Raw genomic sequence first — 18,984 nt, 5'->3', positions numbered from 1 at the left:
AAAAAAAAAAAAAAAAAAAAGATTAACCCAATTAAAAGATGGGAAAATGAGCTGAACATAAATCTCCAAGGAAGACATACGAACAGCCAGAAAGCATATGAGGAAACGCTCAACATCCCTCATCATAAGGGAAATGCAGATAAAAACCACAATGAGATACCACCTAACCCCTGTCAGAATGGCAAAGATTAAGAATATAAAAAGTGATAAGTGTTGGCGGAGATATGGTGAAAAGGGAACCCTCCTACACTGTTGATGGGAATGTAAACTGGTTCAACCACTGTGGAGAACAATATGGAGGTTCCTCAAAGATCTACAAATAGAACTACCATTTGAGCCAGCAATCCCACTTCTGGTATCTACCCAAAGGACAGGAGAACGCTCAGTCAGAAAAGTGCTTGCACATCAATGTTTATTGCAGCATTATTCACAATTGCCAAGACGTGAAACCAACCTAAATGTCCACAAACTGATGAATGGATTGAAAAAGTGTGGTATATATACTTATGGAATACTTCAGTCATAAAAAAATAACAAGACCCTGGCATTTGATAGAAAGTAGTCATATATGGAGAATCTATTGCTGAGTGAAGTAAGCCAGGCTATGAAAGAAAGATATTGTATGTGTCCACTTAATATATACTGACTATCTGCACACTATGGTAGAGAGCGAAATATTGGAGGAAATAAAAAGGGAGGGGGTGAAGAGAAGAGGATAAAGATAGCAAGAGAACAAATAGAGAGGCATGACGTTAGTAGGAGACAGATATGGCTTATTACCTGTTAATGACGACATGTATAGTATTCTCAACTGGATTGGTCTGAGAAGTCTTTCATGATGGGTAAAGGTTACAAGCAAAATGAGAAATAGTGATTGACTGTTTAAAAAAAATTAGAATAATAATAATAATGATTGGGAAAAACACTGAAAAGATATTGAATGATGAAGTGGGGAGATTAATGTCTCTGTATTGACTGACATGCATGGCATTCCCTTTTGAAAAAGCAATGTAATACACTGTAAAGTTAGATGCAATCCAATGTAATATAAACAAGATTATGATGATAAAAAAAATAAATAAATAAATAAATAATTTTTAAAAATGCACAGATGATAAATGGGGAAAGGTTTTAATCCAGGTACTCTGAACCCCTTCTTTATCATGGCTCTAAAATTTCATACAGTAATAAGAAAGATAATTCACCAAATTTTAAATGGCACAAATTAAAACATTAAGCATTATGTATGTACAAAGTCTGTAAAATAGATATACAATTTTAAAAAGAAAGAAAAAACTTTATAGGTGACTTTTTCTTCTCTCTAAATTTCTGAATTTCCTCTTTTTTTTTAAAGAATTATTTATCCAATTTTATTTGCTATTATTATTTATTTGTTCAAACAGAGACAGAAATAGAGAGAAAGGGAAAGTGAGAAAGCAAGCTGCCAGGTCTGAGACTTAAACCACAGTCGGCCATGTGGGGGTCCAGCAATCAAACCACCACACCACCTGCCAGCCTCTCTGAATTTTCTCTTTTAATAGTGAGCATGGTTTAACTTTATAGATTAGCTTTTATATTATATCTTAGCATTACAGATTAAGTGATTTCAGATTACTCTGGAATGGAGAAAGTTTCCGAATTTTCACAAAACGCTAATCTCAACAATAACAACACCTATTGCACCAAGATATTTTGAGGCTTTACTTAACATACTTAAGTTCTCAACTATTGACATAAATTCTTCCCACACTAATAAATGAAATGATAATGATAAAGCATAGTTAGTCTAGCTAGAATTAGATATATTTTAAACTTCCATTCCTGAGCACACTATACACAATAATGCATATTATATATGTGTGTGTGTGTGTTCGTGCACACTCAAAATCACCTCAAGAATATGAACTCTTTGCATTATTCAGATGTTTGAAAAAGCATCCACATATCTATAAGGTCACATTATTTACAAATATCAAGCAATATAGGCAACAGATTTCTCTTATTGTTATTGTATCTCTCCTCCTCACTTTAAACCTAGATAGTTTCGACCCTATTTTATTTATTTTATTTTTAATTTTAGGAGTTGTAAAAATGCCCCATTTCAGAAATAATCTGTGAAAGTTTCCAAGTAGAAATGCCAAGCTCCTTTTATTTAACCTGTTCACTAGCTCGACAGAGATATTTATCTTTATTTATGTAACTAATATGAATTTCTCCTCAGATTCGGGATATGAATGCAATCATATATCTATTATTCTTCTCCACTAATTGTTTAAAAACTACTTAATCGTCAGAAGTCCAATATATTTTCTGTGGATCTTTCTCTGTATTAATGGTTTACAAATCTAGTTCAAAAAAGCAGATCTTCTTTGATGCTAAAAGGCTAGTGCAGTTTGGTCAGCACGTAACTATTGCTGTTTCTCACTGCTACATGTTGAAATGGGAAGTTAGTCTGATACCATGTCTCTGTGATAATACATCAGGGCAATGCTCTATCATAGCACAAGTCCAATATACCTGTTCAAGGCTTTTTTTCCCCTTCTACTAGTCATTTTTATCACATGTGCTTCCAAGGCCAGAGTGACATGTACCAAGCGAGTTAAGATATCTATACACACCAGGACACAGTAAGAAAAGAGTAGAAATTTTAAGAAGTGTACATATATATCAAATCAGAATATATTAAAGAATACATGAGCATAACAATTCGAATTGGAAAAGAAATGATGGGAGGCCAGTCATTTATCCTTATAAGAAGGTTCACTGTGTTAGCAAGAAGTGTTTTCCTAGGACTCTCCTCAAGGCCCCCATGACCTCCTTATTCCTCAGACTGTAGATCAGGGGGTTCAGGGCTGGAGTGACAATTGTGTAGAAAACAGAGATGATGTTGTCTTGCTTGGGGTTGTGGAAGGAACTGGGCAGGACATACATGAATGTGGCAGCTCCAAAGAACATCCCAACCACAGTCAGGTGAGAAGAGCAGGTGACCAGGGCTTTCTTCCTACCTTCACTTGAGGACATGTGGAGCACAGTGAACAGGATTAGTGTGTAAGAAGCAATGATAGCAGAAAGAGGAAGCAGGAGGAAAGTCACACCTGTCACGTATAGCATGAGCTCGTATCTGGAGGTGTCTGCACAGGCCAACTTCAGTAAGGGTGGGATCTCACAAAGCAGGTGCCTGATTTCCAAGGACCTGCAAAAGGGGAAGTGCATGGTATACACAGTATGTCCTAGAGCATTCAGAGAAGCCAGGATCCAGGATGTGGCCACCATGAGCCAGCAGACCCTTGGCCTCATGAGGACCATGTAGTTCAGAGGGTGACAAATGGCCACATACCTGTCATAGGCCATGAAGGCCAGTAAGAGGTCCTCTGCACCACCCAGAGTCAGTGCCAGGAACATCTGAAGGGCACAGCCTCCAAAGGAAATGGTATTATCTCTGCTTAGAAAATCCAAAAGGGCCTTGGGGGTAACGACCGATGTGAACAGGAGATCCATGAGAGAGAGTTGTGCAAGCAGGAGGTACATGGGCACATGGAGTCGGGTGTCCATTGTGATGACCAGGAGCAGCAGGCCATTGCTGGTGAGGGCCAACATGTACAGCACCGCAATTGTGGCACAGAGCAGTTCAGGAGATCCAGTGTTTGTCAGAATCCCCACCAAGATGAAGCCACTTCCTGAGGTAGAGTTCCAGAGCTCCATGCTATGTGGTTTCTTCAGTTGCCTAGAACCAAATGGATTCTAAGTGAATTTTTGCTGATACAGTTTTATGGTATCAGAGGCCCCATAGGTTACCCAAGAAGGAATCAATGAAATGACACATTTCTCATGAGTAACTGACTTTGCCTTTTAATATCTGAATTTTTAACTCTTAACCATAATTTAAAAAGAACCATTTATATGGAGAAAAATAATCACAATAATAGGTAACTTCAGGAGACAGTTATAAAAATATTCTCCAAAACATTAAATTTGACCATGTATCTTTCCAGAAAGATAAAATTCTCTCTTAAGAGTAAGAAAAAATTCTGCTTCACATGCCCTTATTTTTGCTCCTGCATTTTAAGTATAATGTTTGATTAATAGCTTAAATATTCAGTTATGTTTTAGCATAGGCCTGTTTTGAATATTAAATTCCAAACAGGTATAGGAAGTCAGTTTCAATGAAAAACTTCCATTTTTTTCTTCATATAGTAAATGTCCACTTTTGTTCACAGCATTCAAGGTTACAGACAGAAACCTCGTTACAAGAGCTAAAGTACATGCACCCTAGTTACCATCTTGGCCGACTCCATATTCTCCATGAGCTTGAGAGATAAGAGTTTCTGGACTGTTTGAGACCATAGGATGGTATATTTTTAGAAGGTGTTGCTTTAGAGCCGAACAGATGGGTTTTGTTTGTTTGTTTTGCTATTAACTGTGTGTGCCTGCCAGAGACCACAATCTTTTCTCCTCTCTAGACTCTGTGCATGTATACATACACGCCCAGTGTGTTTTTCAAGCCACCAGGTCTGAGACTCAAACTACACAATTGGTCATGTGGGATCCATCTGCCTTCACCACCACACCACCAACTTTCCCCAGATTTTTAAAAAACAAGTTATGATATGATGTGAACCTGGAGGACTCAAAATATGATAAGAGATGAGATCTTTCCAGAAATATTAGGGTGTTTGTTTTGGGGGAGAAGTGGTGAAAAACAAAAGAGCATCTATTATATATTGGAATCAAACTCTGTAATTCTGTTGTCTCTCCTCTGTCTTTGACTCAGATCTCCAATGTACTTCCTGTAAGCCCTAGCATCTACTCTGGTTAGAAGGGTCACAGGAATAGGTAGGAAGTACATCTGTTTTGGAAAAATGCTGTGGTATCCAATCCCATGGAGAAGACATAGTTACAGGAGCCTTGGATTGACAGGATTCAGGGTTGAGCATCATGGAAGTGGACAGACAAAAAGTCAACTCTGAACATGCAGTTAAATATGTAAACCATTTCCCCATACCTTACAAGTGTGTGTGTGTGTGTGTGTGTGTGTGTGTGTGTGTGTAGTAACATTTAATTGGTTTCCACTGGCCTCTTTTGGGTCCATAGGATCTTAATGGTAAAAAAGCATGAGACTGTATTGAGCATATCATCTTTTCTTAGATAACTTTTGAAGAATGTCATCATCAAGTCCAGAAACACTTTGCTAGAGATCCACAACACCCAGTGTCTAAAGGCAGGTGCTGATATTTTTTATCAGGAAGCTGACACCCTAATCTGTACTGTAGGAAACTCTATCAGTTCGAATCAATTCTCACTTTGTGTTCAGATATCCAAGAATTTAGGGGCTGAGATGGATTTGGAGCACAAGCCCCTTAGGAACCTGGATGACAGAATGGTTTAAACACTTAGAGTCTACTTTGAACTCTATTTTTGAACCCCACATGCCCAGAACCTACACATTTCCCTGAAAGAAGAACAAAGTCCTTACCTTAGATGGTAAGAAGTACAGCTGCCCAGAAACCCAGACTGCCCTGGAGGTTGTTTGAAGATTGAGAATGTTCTAGTAGAAATGGAGAGGGAGAGTGTAATTTTGTTCAGCAGTGTTCAGTTGGTTTAATTTTTGCTAAGTTGGGTTAAATGTCTGAGGAGTCCAATTGAGATCAGATGTCAGGGTCTTTCTATTTCTTTCACTGATCTGTACGTCTGCTCTGAAGGTAGGAGGGGATGATGCAAGCAGCTAATACAGTCTCTGGGTAGTTTTCTATATATCAAGAAGATTGTTTTTCTGTTCTACACTTGTGGAGAATTAGTAGGAACTGCTTTATTCTACAGATTCCCAAGGTGTGAGTCCCTCTGGACCTTAAGTAGTTGGCAAACAGAATTCTTGGGTTTACATAGATATTGCTTTATTCCTATTGGGGCCTAAAGGTAAAGATGAAAGAAACAGGAATCTAGAAGAAGCAGATATTGGAATAGCTGCCCCAAAGAGACACTACCATGACCCACTTCACTGTCCCTGAGGCCAACAGTGCACCTAGGCCCTTTCCTGGGGGGAGGCTACCCTGTGTCCTGATCCCATGACTTTCCCCTCTACAGTATTCTACCCCCATCTTCAGAGGGACATATCTATTCAGTAAAAATGGCCTCCCCTGTAAATGTTGGTCCAGGAATAGGATGATAATGAGTCCTCATGGGTGTGTTTCCTGCCCTGCTATGCCTGTATTCTCCTCTAATTAAATGAGCTTCAAGGCCCTAGATTTCTATTTTACCTTAAAGGAGGCACTGAAGGCCTGTTTCTAAATTGCTAAGTGAATAGTCCAGAAGGCAAAAGCAAAAGCTCCTTGTGTGTCCCATCTTCTTCCCCAGAACATTAGGTGGGTCCCTAGCTTCTGTTGAATTCTAGCTAACTCCTTTAGGGTCCTCTTAGCCTGACTATTTCCAAATCAATGTGATTTCTTCCTGGGGATTCCAAAATTGTGAGTTCTGTTCTTCATTGGACTCAAGAAATTTAATACGGTGAATACATGTACACATGTGCCTCAGTATTACTGCTGTCACTAATGATGCTTGAAAAGAGAGTGGACAGTTTTCTAAGTATTGAGCAGATAAAGAGCCAAAACATTTGTGGGACACAGAAGTTGTTTATTGGATGTTGATGATAACATATATAGTATTATCAACTGGACAGGTCTGAAGTGGGTTTCATGTTGGGTGAATTCTCTTTATAAGCCAAATGATGTATAGCAATTGAATGTTGAAAAAAATAAGAATAATTTTTAAAATAAATACTTGATACAAAGTTACAGTGCATAAAAACAAAGTATTGAGCAGAAAAATAAAAAGAAATCTGTACAGTACTGAAGTTGTAAAATGTCAATGTTGGTGAAAATCTTTAATTTTTCCTATATGTAAAAGACAGATTACTAAACCAAGACAATTAGATGGTGCACTTTTCATAGTAGTAATAGGACAATGAAGAAACATCTTCAAAAGTGCTGAGGAAATATAAATGTGCTCCTGGAATCCTAGACATGGCTGAAACATCATTAATGAGTAAGAATTAAAAACAAACTATATCCAGTATCTTCTCCAACCATGATAGAACTAAACTTGATATTAATCTCAGAAAAGCCCTCAAAAAATACAAATACATGGAAAAAATAACCTTCTGAATGACTCCATGACTTCTGCAGAGATTAAGACAGAAATCAAAAGATTCATGGAAACTAATGATAATGAGTACACAAATTTCCGTAATCTATGGTATACTGCTAAGGCAGTCATAAGAGAGAATTTCATAGCAATTAGTGCACACAAGAAAAAAAATGGAAAGGTGGCAAAAGGACAACCTAATAGCATACCTCAGGGAATTGGAAAAAGAACAACAAAAAAATACAGAAAATTCCAGGAGAAAGGAAATAATAAAGATTCAAGAAGAAATAAGTGAAATAGAAAATAAGTGAACTATACAGAAAATAAATGAAAGCAAAAGCTTGTTCTTTGAAAAGATAAACAAGATTGACATGACATTAGCCAGACTATTTAAGAAGAGAGAAAGGAACCAGATTAGTAAAATCCACAACAAATCAGGCAACATTACAACAGACATGACAGAAATACAAAACATAATTAGAGGATATTATGAGCAACTCTATGCCAACAAAGAAGAAAACCTGGATGAAATGGACAAATTCCTGGACACATATAACCTACCAAATTGACTCAGGAGGATATAGAAAGCCTGAATAGACCTATAACAAGCAATGAGTTGTATCAGTAATAAATAATCTCCCAACAAAAAAAATCCAGGCCCTGATGGCTTCACTACTGAGTTTTACAAAACTTTTAAAGAAGAGGTAACCCCCATTATATTCACACTGTTTCTAGAGATCCAAAAGGAAGGAATCCTTCCAAATTCATTCTATGAAGCCTCCATTACCCTCATTCCCAAAATGGATAAGGATACTTCAAAAAAGGAAAACTATAGACCTATATCCCTGATGAATATAGATGCAAAAATTTGCAACAAGATACTTGCTAACTGTATTCAACAGCATATAAAAAAGGTAATTCATCATGACCAGGTAGGCTTTATTCCAGGGATGCAAGGATAGTTCGGCATACTCAAAATCATAAATGTAATACACCATATTAACAGAAAGAAAGATAAAAAAACAGTATAATTATTTCAATCTGGCAGAGGCCATGCAGCCAACACAGTCAGAGCCTAAAGAGCTGCCTCTCTTGTCTAAGCAGGGCTTGAGTGAGAAGAGCTGCAAACAAGGCTACAGCTGCAAGCTCAGGCTTTCAACTGTGTTTGTTGTGCTGATTTGTGCTGTTTTTGCTTTCAATCTCTCTGCTATGGTGACCCATAAGGGTAAAACAACATCCCCAACCTTACTATAACTTTCACAATAAAACCAACTAATAATCCTGAAAGAATGCAGACTCCTAAGACAGTACTGAATGGGAATTATTTTGTGAGACACATCCCACTTGCCTGGAAAATATCAATAAAGAATGCTGCATTCACTTCTCCTACTGGGGACTACATAGATAGCATTAGAAAGGTTTGGATTAATGGAAAACTACTAAATTGGTGAAATGACCTCAGTAGCTGGGAGAGGCTCAGAGGCTCATCTGCAAGGTACTGATACCCCAAAAAAAGACCATGAGTCACCTCTGATCTCAGAACAAGGAAAGATTGCCACTCCCCCCGAGCCACAGCCATTGTATAGAACAACACATAGAAGGTCCAAAGTACACAATAACCTTTAGGGCAGTCGTTAAGCTGCTTACAAGACCACATTCATTTCCCATATGGGCAATATTTGTAATATAGATATTCCACTTTAGTATATAATAACCATGTCTTTACTTAACAAGATAAGATTTCTATCTAGGCCTTTGTAACCAGTAATCCGCTGGTCCCCTGGCCTGGGACTGAAGTTATCAAGCTTCCTGAAAGCCTCCTCATCCAAAAGACTTTTCCTGGTAATAAAGATCTAAGAAGACAATGCACCCTACAAATGGACTCCCTCGCCCCAAGGACTGTGACTGATTACACTTAATCAAACAGAACTGTGCATCAAGTTTTATGATTATTGTTCCCATACTTTGAATACCTCATTTCTTAGAGTAAAATCTTTTACTTCCCCCTCACCCCTCCTACTCCTGTAAACATCCCTCAATAAAAATGTATGTCTCCCAGCCACTGATGTTGCAGTCTTGAGCTTGCTCTGACTGTAGTCGGCTGAGAACATGCTAAAGAGCATAGAGTTCCTGCCTGATTTCTTGTCGTCTGTGTTGCCTTCCATCTATTCTCAACCCACCATGGCTGGAGCAGGTCTCCAGCATCAATTGATGTGGAAAATGCATTAGACAAGATACAATGTGCCTTTATGATCGAAACTCTCAGTAAAACTGGCATAGAAAGACCATTTCTCAGCATAATAAAAACCATTATGAAAAGCCTACAGCTAACATTATACTGAATGAGGAAAAGCTGAAAGCTTTTCCACTAAAAATGGGTACAAGACAAGGCTGCCCACTTTCTCCACTCCTATTCAATATAGTACTGGAAGTTCTAGACCATACAATCAAACAAGAGAAGGAAATAAAAGACATTCTGATATGGAAAAAAGGGCTGAAATTATCTCTGTTTGTAGATGACATGATTGTATACGTAGCATTTCTATATACAAACAACAAGCAGACAGAGACAGAACTGAAGAATGTAATTCCATTTACCATAGCCACAAGAAGTATAAGATACTTAGGAATAAAACTACTCAAGGACGTCAAAGACCTCTATGAGGAAAGCTATGAAAACCTTAAAAAGGAAATTGAAAAGGACACTAAAAAGTGGTAGGACATCTATCCCATGTTCCTGGATTGGTAGAATCAATATCATAAAAATGGAAATCCTACCCAAATTAATCTACACGTTTAATGCAATCCCAATAAAATTACAAGAGATATTTTTCACAGATCTAGAAAAGACAATCATAGAATTTGTCTGGAGCCATAAAAGACTCTGTTTTGCTAACGCAATCCTGCGCAAGAAGACTGGAGTAGGTGGCATCTCACTTCCTGATCCCAAAATACATTACAAAGCTGTGATAATCAAAACAGCATGGTATTGGCACAAAAATAGACATGAGAACCAATGGAACATATGGAACAGCATAGAGACTTCAGAAATAAACTACAAAATAGACAGCCAACTCATCTTTGACAAAGGGTACTAGTCAATCCAGCAGGAAAAGTAAAACCTCTTTAGCAAATGGTGCTGGAAAAAGTGGGTATCCACCTGCAGAAAGACTAATCTGAACCCCTATCTGTCACCATTAACAAAAATCAACTCAAAGTGGATCAAAGATCTACACCTAAGACCACAAACTATAAAACTAATGATGGAAAACACTGGGGAAATTCTGGGAGACATTGGGGTAGGCAAAGACTTCTTAATCAAGACACCCAAAGCACAGGCAATAATCCCTCAAATAGACAGATGCAATTACATCAGATTAAGGAGTTTTTGAACAACAAGGAACACTGTAATTAGTGTGAATTGACATCCCTTGGAATAGGAGAAAATTTTTGTAAATGTCCATCAGGTAAGGGACTGATAACCAGAATACACAGGGAACTCAAGCAGCTTACCTGGAAGAAAATGATTAACCCAATTAAAAATTGAAAAGGAGCTGAATAAACAACTCTCTAAGGAAGACATATGAACAGCCAAAAAGCATATGAAAAAATGCACAACACCCCTCATTGTAAGGGAGATGTAGATCAAAACCACAAAGAGATACCACCTAACCCCATTCAGAATGTTGAAGATTAAAGAAACAAATAATGATAAGTGCTGGAGGGGATTTGGTGAAAGGGGAACACTCCTACACTGTTGGTGGGAATGTAAATTGGTCCAGCCACTGTGGATAACAATATGGAGATTCCTCAAAGACCTTCAAATAGAACTACCATATGATCCAGCAATTCCAATCCTGGGTATCTACCCAAAGGACAGGAGAGCACTCAGTTGGAAAAGCACTTGCACATCTATATTAATTGTAGCCTTATTTATGATTGCTAAGCATGGAATCAACCGAAATGTCCACAAACAGATGAATGGATTGAAAAATTGTGGCACATATACTCCATGGAATACTATTCAGCCATAAAAAACAACAAGGCCCTGGAATTTGATAGAAAGTGGACAAATATGGAAGATTTGTTGCTAAGTGAAGCAACAGGCTATGAAAGAGAGACATTATATAGTCTCCACTTAACATATATCGACTGTCCACACTCTACAGTAAAGACTGAAAGACTAGAGAACATAAAAGTATTAAAAATTGTGGGACCAGCAGTTAGCGTAATGGCTTTGTTGCTGGACTCCCATATAGTCACTGCGGTTCAAGTCCCAGACCCAGTGATTTAAACTCACATAGGGTGTGTGTATGTGTGTGCCTAAGATCCTGAGAGGAGAATAGAGGAGAAAGGATTGCGACTTGGCCATCTCCCCTAGGGGAGGAGATTTCTCGCTTTCTGTCTCTCAGTCTCTCTCTCTCTTTCTGGTGAGCGCATGCGCTCTATCGCAAAAACCTCTCCAAAAAATAAAATAAAATAAAAAGTATTAAAAATTGTAATGGACACTAGAAACAAAGTGGAAGGATATTGTGGGACGGGAAGAGAGTAGGAAAGGAAATTTGGCGAGGGGGGGAATGGAAAGGTAACACTCCTGTGGGACACAGATAAGACTTATTATCGGCTGACAAGGATGTGTATGGTGATTTCAACTGGACTGGACTGAGGTGTATATCATGCTGGGTAAAGTCTCTTCACAATCTAAATGATGTAGAGCAATTTAATGTATGAATAATAATAAATAAATAAAATTTTAAAAATAAAGCCACCAGATTCAAGACTCAGGGAAAAAAAGAATTAAAAACAAAAATGGATAATATTTACCCCAAAAGATTCCCCAAAAACCATAATTTTTAAAAGAAAAAAAAAGTGGTATGTAGGGAGCTTACACAATACAGTGAGAAATGGTAAGCATGGAATTTGATTTAATAAATAAGTTGGTAAGTTTGATTCCTTGGAAAAGAATAAAACATTATTTTGTAAAAAAGTAAAACTAAAATCCTTGATACAAATAATAAGACAATTCTGACACAGTAGCATGCATTGGGAGATGCTACCACTCTGGAGGCTGAGGCCATGTAGGAGTCCTGGGTTTTACTTCCAGCCCAATCTGAAAACCAGGCATAGTAGTGCAGTGATAAATACCTGTAGTCCCGGTTACTCAGAAGGCTAAAGCAGAAGGGTAATAATGTAGGAAGACCCTGTCTAAAACAAAACTAAACAAAATCAACAAGAGCTATAAAAAAAAAAACCAGAAAAACAAAACGGGACTAGGGTTTTTATAATGAGTATTTAAAGAACGTTATAGAGGCAGAATATTACAAGTATATTCGTTTACCCAGAATTATAATTTTCCTATGTTTCAATTTTTGTTAAGGTACAATTTACATAGAATAAAATTCACCTTTTTTTAGGATGAAGTTTGCAAGTTTTTAATATTTATTATTTTATTGTTGGAGAGCATGTGTGCTTGCCAGAGAGAGGATAGGACAGATTAAAAAAAAAGAATATCTCCCAAAGGGACATAGTCACACTTTGTAATCCCTTTTCCTCTGTTTCTCCTTTCTATCAGGTTTTAGGGCACAAATGCACACATGCCCAGTGTGTTTTTCAAGCCATTTGAGATGGGCTAAGAATTTTTGGATATGACTCCAAAAGCATAGGCAGCAAAACCAAAAATAAAAAAACAAGACTACATCAACCCACAAAACTTCTATATACCAAAGGACATGATCTTCAGAGTGAAGAGACAACCTATAGAAAGGATGATAATATTTGTAAACCATACATCTGATAAGCAGTTAATATCCAAAGTATAAAAGGAGCTAAAACAATTCAATATCAAGGAAACAAATAACCTAATTTAAAAATGGGTAATGGACCTGAATAGACATTTCTCAAAAGAAGATATACAAATGACCAACAAGTATATGAAAAAAATGTTCAATACCACTAAACCTCAGGGAAATGCAAATCAAAACCACAATAAGGTATCAACTTCAGTTAGTATGGTTATTACTAAAAAGACAAAAGAAAACATCAGCAAGGATGTGGGGAAGCCTTTGTACTCTGTTGGTGGAACTGATGCAGCCTTTATAAAAAAAAGTATGGATATTCAAATTAAAAGCCAAACTCCCATATGATCCAGCAATCCCACTATTGGGTATGTAGCCAAAAGATATTAAATAGGTATATCAAAAAATGTCTGTATTCCCATGTTCATTCCAGCATTATTCGCAATAGTCAAAATATAGAAACAATGTTAGTGTCTGTCAATGGATCAATGGATACAGAAAATATGGTCTATATACATGATGGAATACTATTCAGCCTTTAAAAAGAAGGATATCCTGTTATTTACTACAACAAGGATGCAACTAAAGGGCAGTATGTTAAATGAAGTAAGTCATGTACAGAAAAGAAAAATTCTACATAATATCAGTTATATGTGGAATCTAAAATAGTTGAACTCATAGAGCAGTTAGTAGAATAGTGGTTGACCAGTGAGTGACAGGAAGTTTGAGGAGTTGGTTGCAAAGATGTTAGTCATGGGATACAAAATTTCAGTTAAATAAGAGGAATAAATTCAAGATGTCTATTGTACAAAATGGTGACTACAGTTAATAACAATGTATTGTTTACCTAAAAATTATTAAATGGGTTGATTTTAGTGGTTCTCACCTCAAAAAAGATAAATGTGTGAACTAATGCAAATATTAATTAGCTATTAGGTTGTCAGAAAGTCATGACATAGTTTTCTCTGTTTTTCTATGCAAAAAGGTGTCATGACTTTTCTGACAACCCAATAGATTTAGTCTTTTCCACAACGTATACATACATCACAACATTATGTGATATTCGATAAATATATACAATTTTTATTTTTAATCTAAAAAAGTGGAAGGGATATATAGAAATAGCCTGAAAGGAAAAAAAAAAGAGATTATTTTTCTGAACAGAAAATTCTGTCTTGATCACATCTGGAAACTAACTCACAGGACTGAGGAAGAGCTTAAGATATAAAACAAGAAGAAAATGTAGCTAATGTAGCAAAGAGAAGAGAGCAGGTAGTGAAGACAAGGAAGAATCTCAGTAACAACTGACGAAGTAAACGCCAAGGTGGAAAGGCGGTACTTTTTCCTCTGAAATGAAAGATCGAGGAGTAAAAAAAAGATCCTACAGAAAATAATGAAGAGGTGACAGAACTTATGTATCCAAGCAATTGATCATTTCTGATTTTTATTTTACCAATGAAAAGGAAAAAAAAAGTCTGAAAGTCAGATGCATGGGGCATTAATTGATTACCATAAACTCACGATCCTAAATGAAATCCGTTTTGTCAGGCCCCTGACAATATGCTTTACCTCTCCATAGCACGAACAGCAGTCCATCTTTCTGCTTCCTTCCATCATAGTAACTATTATCCCAGAGCTTATGTTCATCATTTTATTTTCTTCACTTTCATGTGACTTAAATAAATGTACATGTATTCATAAAAAGTGCATTTTCATTCAAGTTTTTTAAATCTTTTAAAGGAATACCATGATATATCATCATTAGCACTCTTTTTCCCCCTTCAGTATTAAATTACTGAGTTATTTATTTCACCGTAAGTAATGGTTCCTTTGTCTGGGTGGCTGTCAGGTACCCTTTTGTGTGAACATTTATACACCCTACCAACGATGATCAGCACAAGGGTTGTTTCCAGTTTTTGTTCTATTGTGAATAGTGATGCTCTTACATATTAAATATGTAAAAATGTCTTTTTTGTATATTCCCTTCAATGAGAAAAATATATTTCATTGTATTTCTTCCGATATACTTGTACGATAATTTTGGGTTGCATATTTTTGGATAATCAGAAGAGAAAAACTTTTTTTTAAGTTTCTTGAAGTTGAAAGAAAAAGAGTATGACAACTTCAGCAGCAGTTTTCAGCACTCACTGATGAAATGATTAAAGACAGACTGAAGAACGATAATTATAAAGGCAGAGAATTGAGCTGAAGATGAGAAAGGCATGAACTAAAGCAGTCCTGGGACGAGGCTGGTGCTGTGGAACCACCCTAGAACTCTGGGCATCAGAGCTCACTGGGCACAGAGCAACAAGCACACACAGATGTGTGCACATGCACGAGAGGGAGAAGAAAGGAGAAGCAAGGAAATGAAAAGGCATAGACAGTTTTGATCATTTAGTGTGAGATACTAATTAAAAGTCAATGAAGGAAAACCTGATATTAACAGAAGTGCTACATAGTTAACTCCCTCCAGCTTAATTATCCAGGCTATAGAAACAATGAGGAAGATGGAAGTCATGATATTTGCAGGACTCAGATGTACTTTATAATTTAGGCAGAAAGCTGGACAGCAGGCAATCTAGACCAGTTCCTGATTCCATCTATCAGGGACAGCTTAAGTGAGACCACGTAGAGCTGAACAAGGCCTCAAGTCTCAGAGCTCATTTAGTAGGTAAAGTCTGTATGAGTGATAGGCCAACCAACGCACTCAGGGATTTATTAAAATTCCACTTCTTAGAGAAGTATTTTCAGGAGTGGTCACATCAGAAGGGAGGATGAGACTGGGAAGCCTCCCCCAGGACAGGCCCTGCTCTCTGTGGCCCCAGGGACAATGAGGTTGGGCACTGATGGGCCTCTATTTTGCGTTCCTTCCACCCCTGTTTCCTAATTTCTGCTGTGCTCATTGTTTATCTTGGACACCAGCAGGAGAGGAATGTATGGAAATCTGAGTGCTTGGACTCAAGATATCAGCCAGAACCATTCCAAGACTGAGAGGACTTTCTTACAAGAATAATGGAAAAGAGAAGCTTCTGGGTTCTCCAGAGTCCTGCTGAGGTCCTCAGCTGCCTGTGTCCATCCACCTCTACCCCAGACAGGGCTTGCAGTGACAGTGACTGGAGGAGCCTTTGACCTCTGATTCCTGTCACAGTCACACACACACACACACACACACACCCCTACATATCACCTGCTGGAAAAACCACCTCCTTTTTTTTGCAACTTCTCGAACCTCTTTGTTTAACAAATCCTAAGACAGTCAACTGGTCCATCACTTATGCCCTCTCCATCTGAGGTAAGTACTTTTCTGTCTCAAGGCAGTATATGGAGTGTGGAAGTCTAGGATTAGGGCCAAGACTTTACACTGCTCTCCTTCTCAGATTGCCTACTTCCTCAGACATGGTAGCTCACTCCCTCCCTCAATACTCGAGGCACCTTGTATGTATATGTGTACTGCCTTGTATGTATAGGGACACCCACAGTCGTTCTATATCACTGGCCAGACCTGAGTTCATAGAATCCCTCATGCTGGCCTCTTGAAAAGTCTCATACTTACCTTTGGAACATGTGTGTTTTTCTGGCCTCTAGCAGTCTGGCATGTTTTCCCAAATGAGAAATACTTCAAAAAAGCTCATCTAGAATCAATTCAGATGCCTCTTGCTTACATGCCTGCTTGACTTTTTTAAAAGTTAAATGCCACAGAAAAAAGTCAATTGTAATCAACCAAAATTTTTTAAATTTTGGAATTATAAAAACAAACCTGACAATGACACAGAGAAATCACTTTTTAAAATCTTGCTTCTATAATTTTAGCTCCATCTTGTCTGACATTGCACATCTATTAATCTCATACTCGGCTGAATTCTATTGATTTGAGGTCCCCATGCACCACCAGCAATTTTCCGGAAATAGGCCCAGGGTATACTATTTGGCCTTTTCCTAATTGCCCTATAAGGGAGGAGCCAGTGAATGGAAAAGGAGAGAAAGCAATAGTCTTGAGTCAGAGGGAGAATGCAGGTAGGTTGGATCCTGCTTCCCGGTTACACCACCTTACCCAAGGTATTTGGCTATTTCTTCTTTTGAAATCCTGCCCAAACTCCTGGTGCAGAAATCTAGAAGAACATGACCTCCTCTCTCTATTTACCTACCCATTTGTCTTTTTATCCTATAAAACAACATTTCAAGTCTAATATTTGCTAAGATTTGTCTTCGACCTTGTCTTTTTCTTATCTACAGAAAAGGAAGACATCCCAGTCAATATTTATTAGACTGAACCTATAGTTTTTAGTTGTTGTTGTTTTGGTTTTTGGTGTGTATGTGAGGCAAGATAAAGATCTTACACTCCCGAAAATAATGACACATAATTTTGTTTTGTTTGTTTGTTTGTTTCTGGCTGGCTTCTTGCCCAGACTTGTGACAAAACTCCAGGGAGGACATTTTTGGACTATTGCATTGTTAGAAAAGTCATAATGTATTTTTTCTATGCTTTTCTATGCAAAAATGTGTCCTGACATTTCCTACAACCCAGTATGTCTCAGTGTCTTTTATAATCAAATTTCCTCTCTCTTTTTTAAAATTTATAATACTCTGGCTTTTTAAAAAATTTTACCAGTTCCTATTTATCTTTACACTATAGATTATATACTGCTTCCTTGGGGAATCCTTTCCAGAACTATCACTTATATGGTAACATAGTGTGTAATTATTACTTCATGTATCAAGCATCACCATTGGCAGTATGTAGGTCTTTGTGGGATAGGTTTTTCACTTCTATGTAGTTACCCTAGTGTAAAAGGCAGTGCCTATATATATTAAAGGTTCTTTGTAAATTTTTGCAAGATAAATGAAAGAAGCTGGATCACATGGGCCCTCTAGCATCAGGCATACATGATCCTAACATTAAAGATCCCAACTCTGAGTTGACTGGGCTAGTTACATAAACAGAATAGGAGGATTAAGTGCAGATGATACAAGACAAAAAATGATGGCTGTGAATTCTTCTCTTCCAGAGCATGCCCTACATCTTCCATGCAGCTGTGAATGACCTGTATTCATAAAGAGGAAACAAAGTAAACTCTGCCCCCAACACCCCACCTCCTATTTTTAACACTTTCCACTGGGAGTGTCCTATAGATTCAGGATTCAGGAGGACAAGCATCCTCCCTCATATTGCTAAGATCTGCGAGGTAGAGGACTCTCTTTTTCATCTTCAGAGTGTTCTTTTAACTCCCAGGACACAATATAGCTTTGTGCCTTTTCTCAATGTCCCCTCAATGTCTCCCCTTTTACCAAATATGCTAAAAAGAAACACCTGTTGTGCATGCTCCAGTCTCATCTATTGCCATTTCTCCCTCCTTCTTCCTTAGTAAATATCTTCTCATTACCTGCAAATAGGATAACACTTTCTGCACTGTTCCTCCAGAACCTTCTCCAACATCAAAATCAACCTGACCACTCAATTCAGTCCCAAGTTCTTTTTCCTTCCAGCAGAGTAGCAGTGTGCTCATCAAAGATATGAAGATGATTGAAGAGTACAAGTCATCAAGTTGTCCAAGAACCCAGAGATTCCAAGAGCAGTGAGATTGGAAAGTAAAAGTGGGTACAGATAAAGAAGAGAAGAAAATAGAGATTTTAATAAATAAAAGTTCTAAAACTGAATTAGAATTCTAAGAATACTTAAAACAAAAAACAGATTTTAAACCAATGCCCAGGGTATTTTCCCACTATTTAGGGATTTTTTTTTCATTTATCTACAAAAATATTTTGGGGGGGTTATTCTCTTGCATAACAAATTTGAAGGGATTTCTAAATAATTAAGATACCAAAATATCCATTCCCTACTTAGCTGATGATTTGTTATAATTCAATAATAACAATGAGAAATTCAGAAATCCGAAAATAGACCAAGCTAAGAGAAGGAAATTATATTATCTAATGGGATTCCTGTTAGCTATGCCACAGTGACCTGAGACAAACCAAAGCTAGAGTGACCTCCCTTAGAAAGGCTTGCACTGAGAATCCATTTGGTTCTAAGTAACTGAAGAAATCACACAAC

General features: G+C 37.5%; 1 protein-coding gene across 1 annotated transcript; it reads right to left on the bottom strand.

Annotated features, from left to right (window-relative positions):
• Positions 1 to 2,748: 2,748 nt before the first annotated feature.
• LOC102469842 (olfactory receptor 2AG2) lies at positions 2,749 to 3,702 on the bottom strand. The gene is given in 1 exon segment (XM_006148078.2): positions 2,749 to 3,702. A coding segment is annotated over 1 exon segment (954 nt).
• Between the last annotated feature and the right edge of the window lie 15,282 nt (positions 3,703 to 18,984).

Source organism: Tupaia chinensis, unplaced genomic scaffold (genome assembly GCF_000334495.1).
Source record: "Tupaia chinensis unplaced genomic scaffold, TupChi_1.0 Scaffold000230_1, whole genome shotgun sequence".
In the NCBI taxonomy this organism is placed as follows: Eukaryota; Metazoa; Chordata; class Mammalia; order Scandentia; family Tupaiidae; genus Tupaia; species Tupaia belangeri.
Note: the sequence above shows the minus strand (reverse complement) of the source record. Positions and strands in the feature narration are given on the sequence as shown.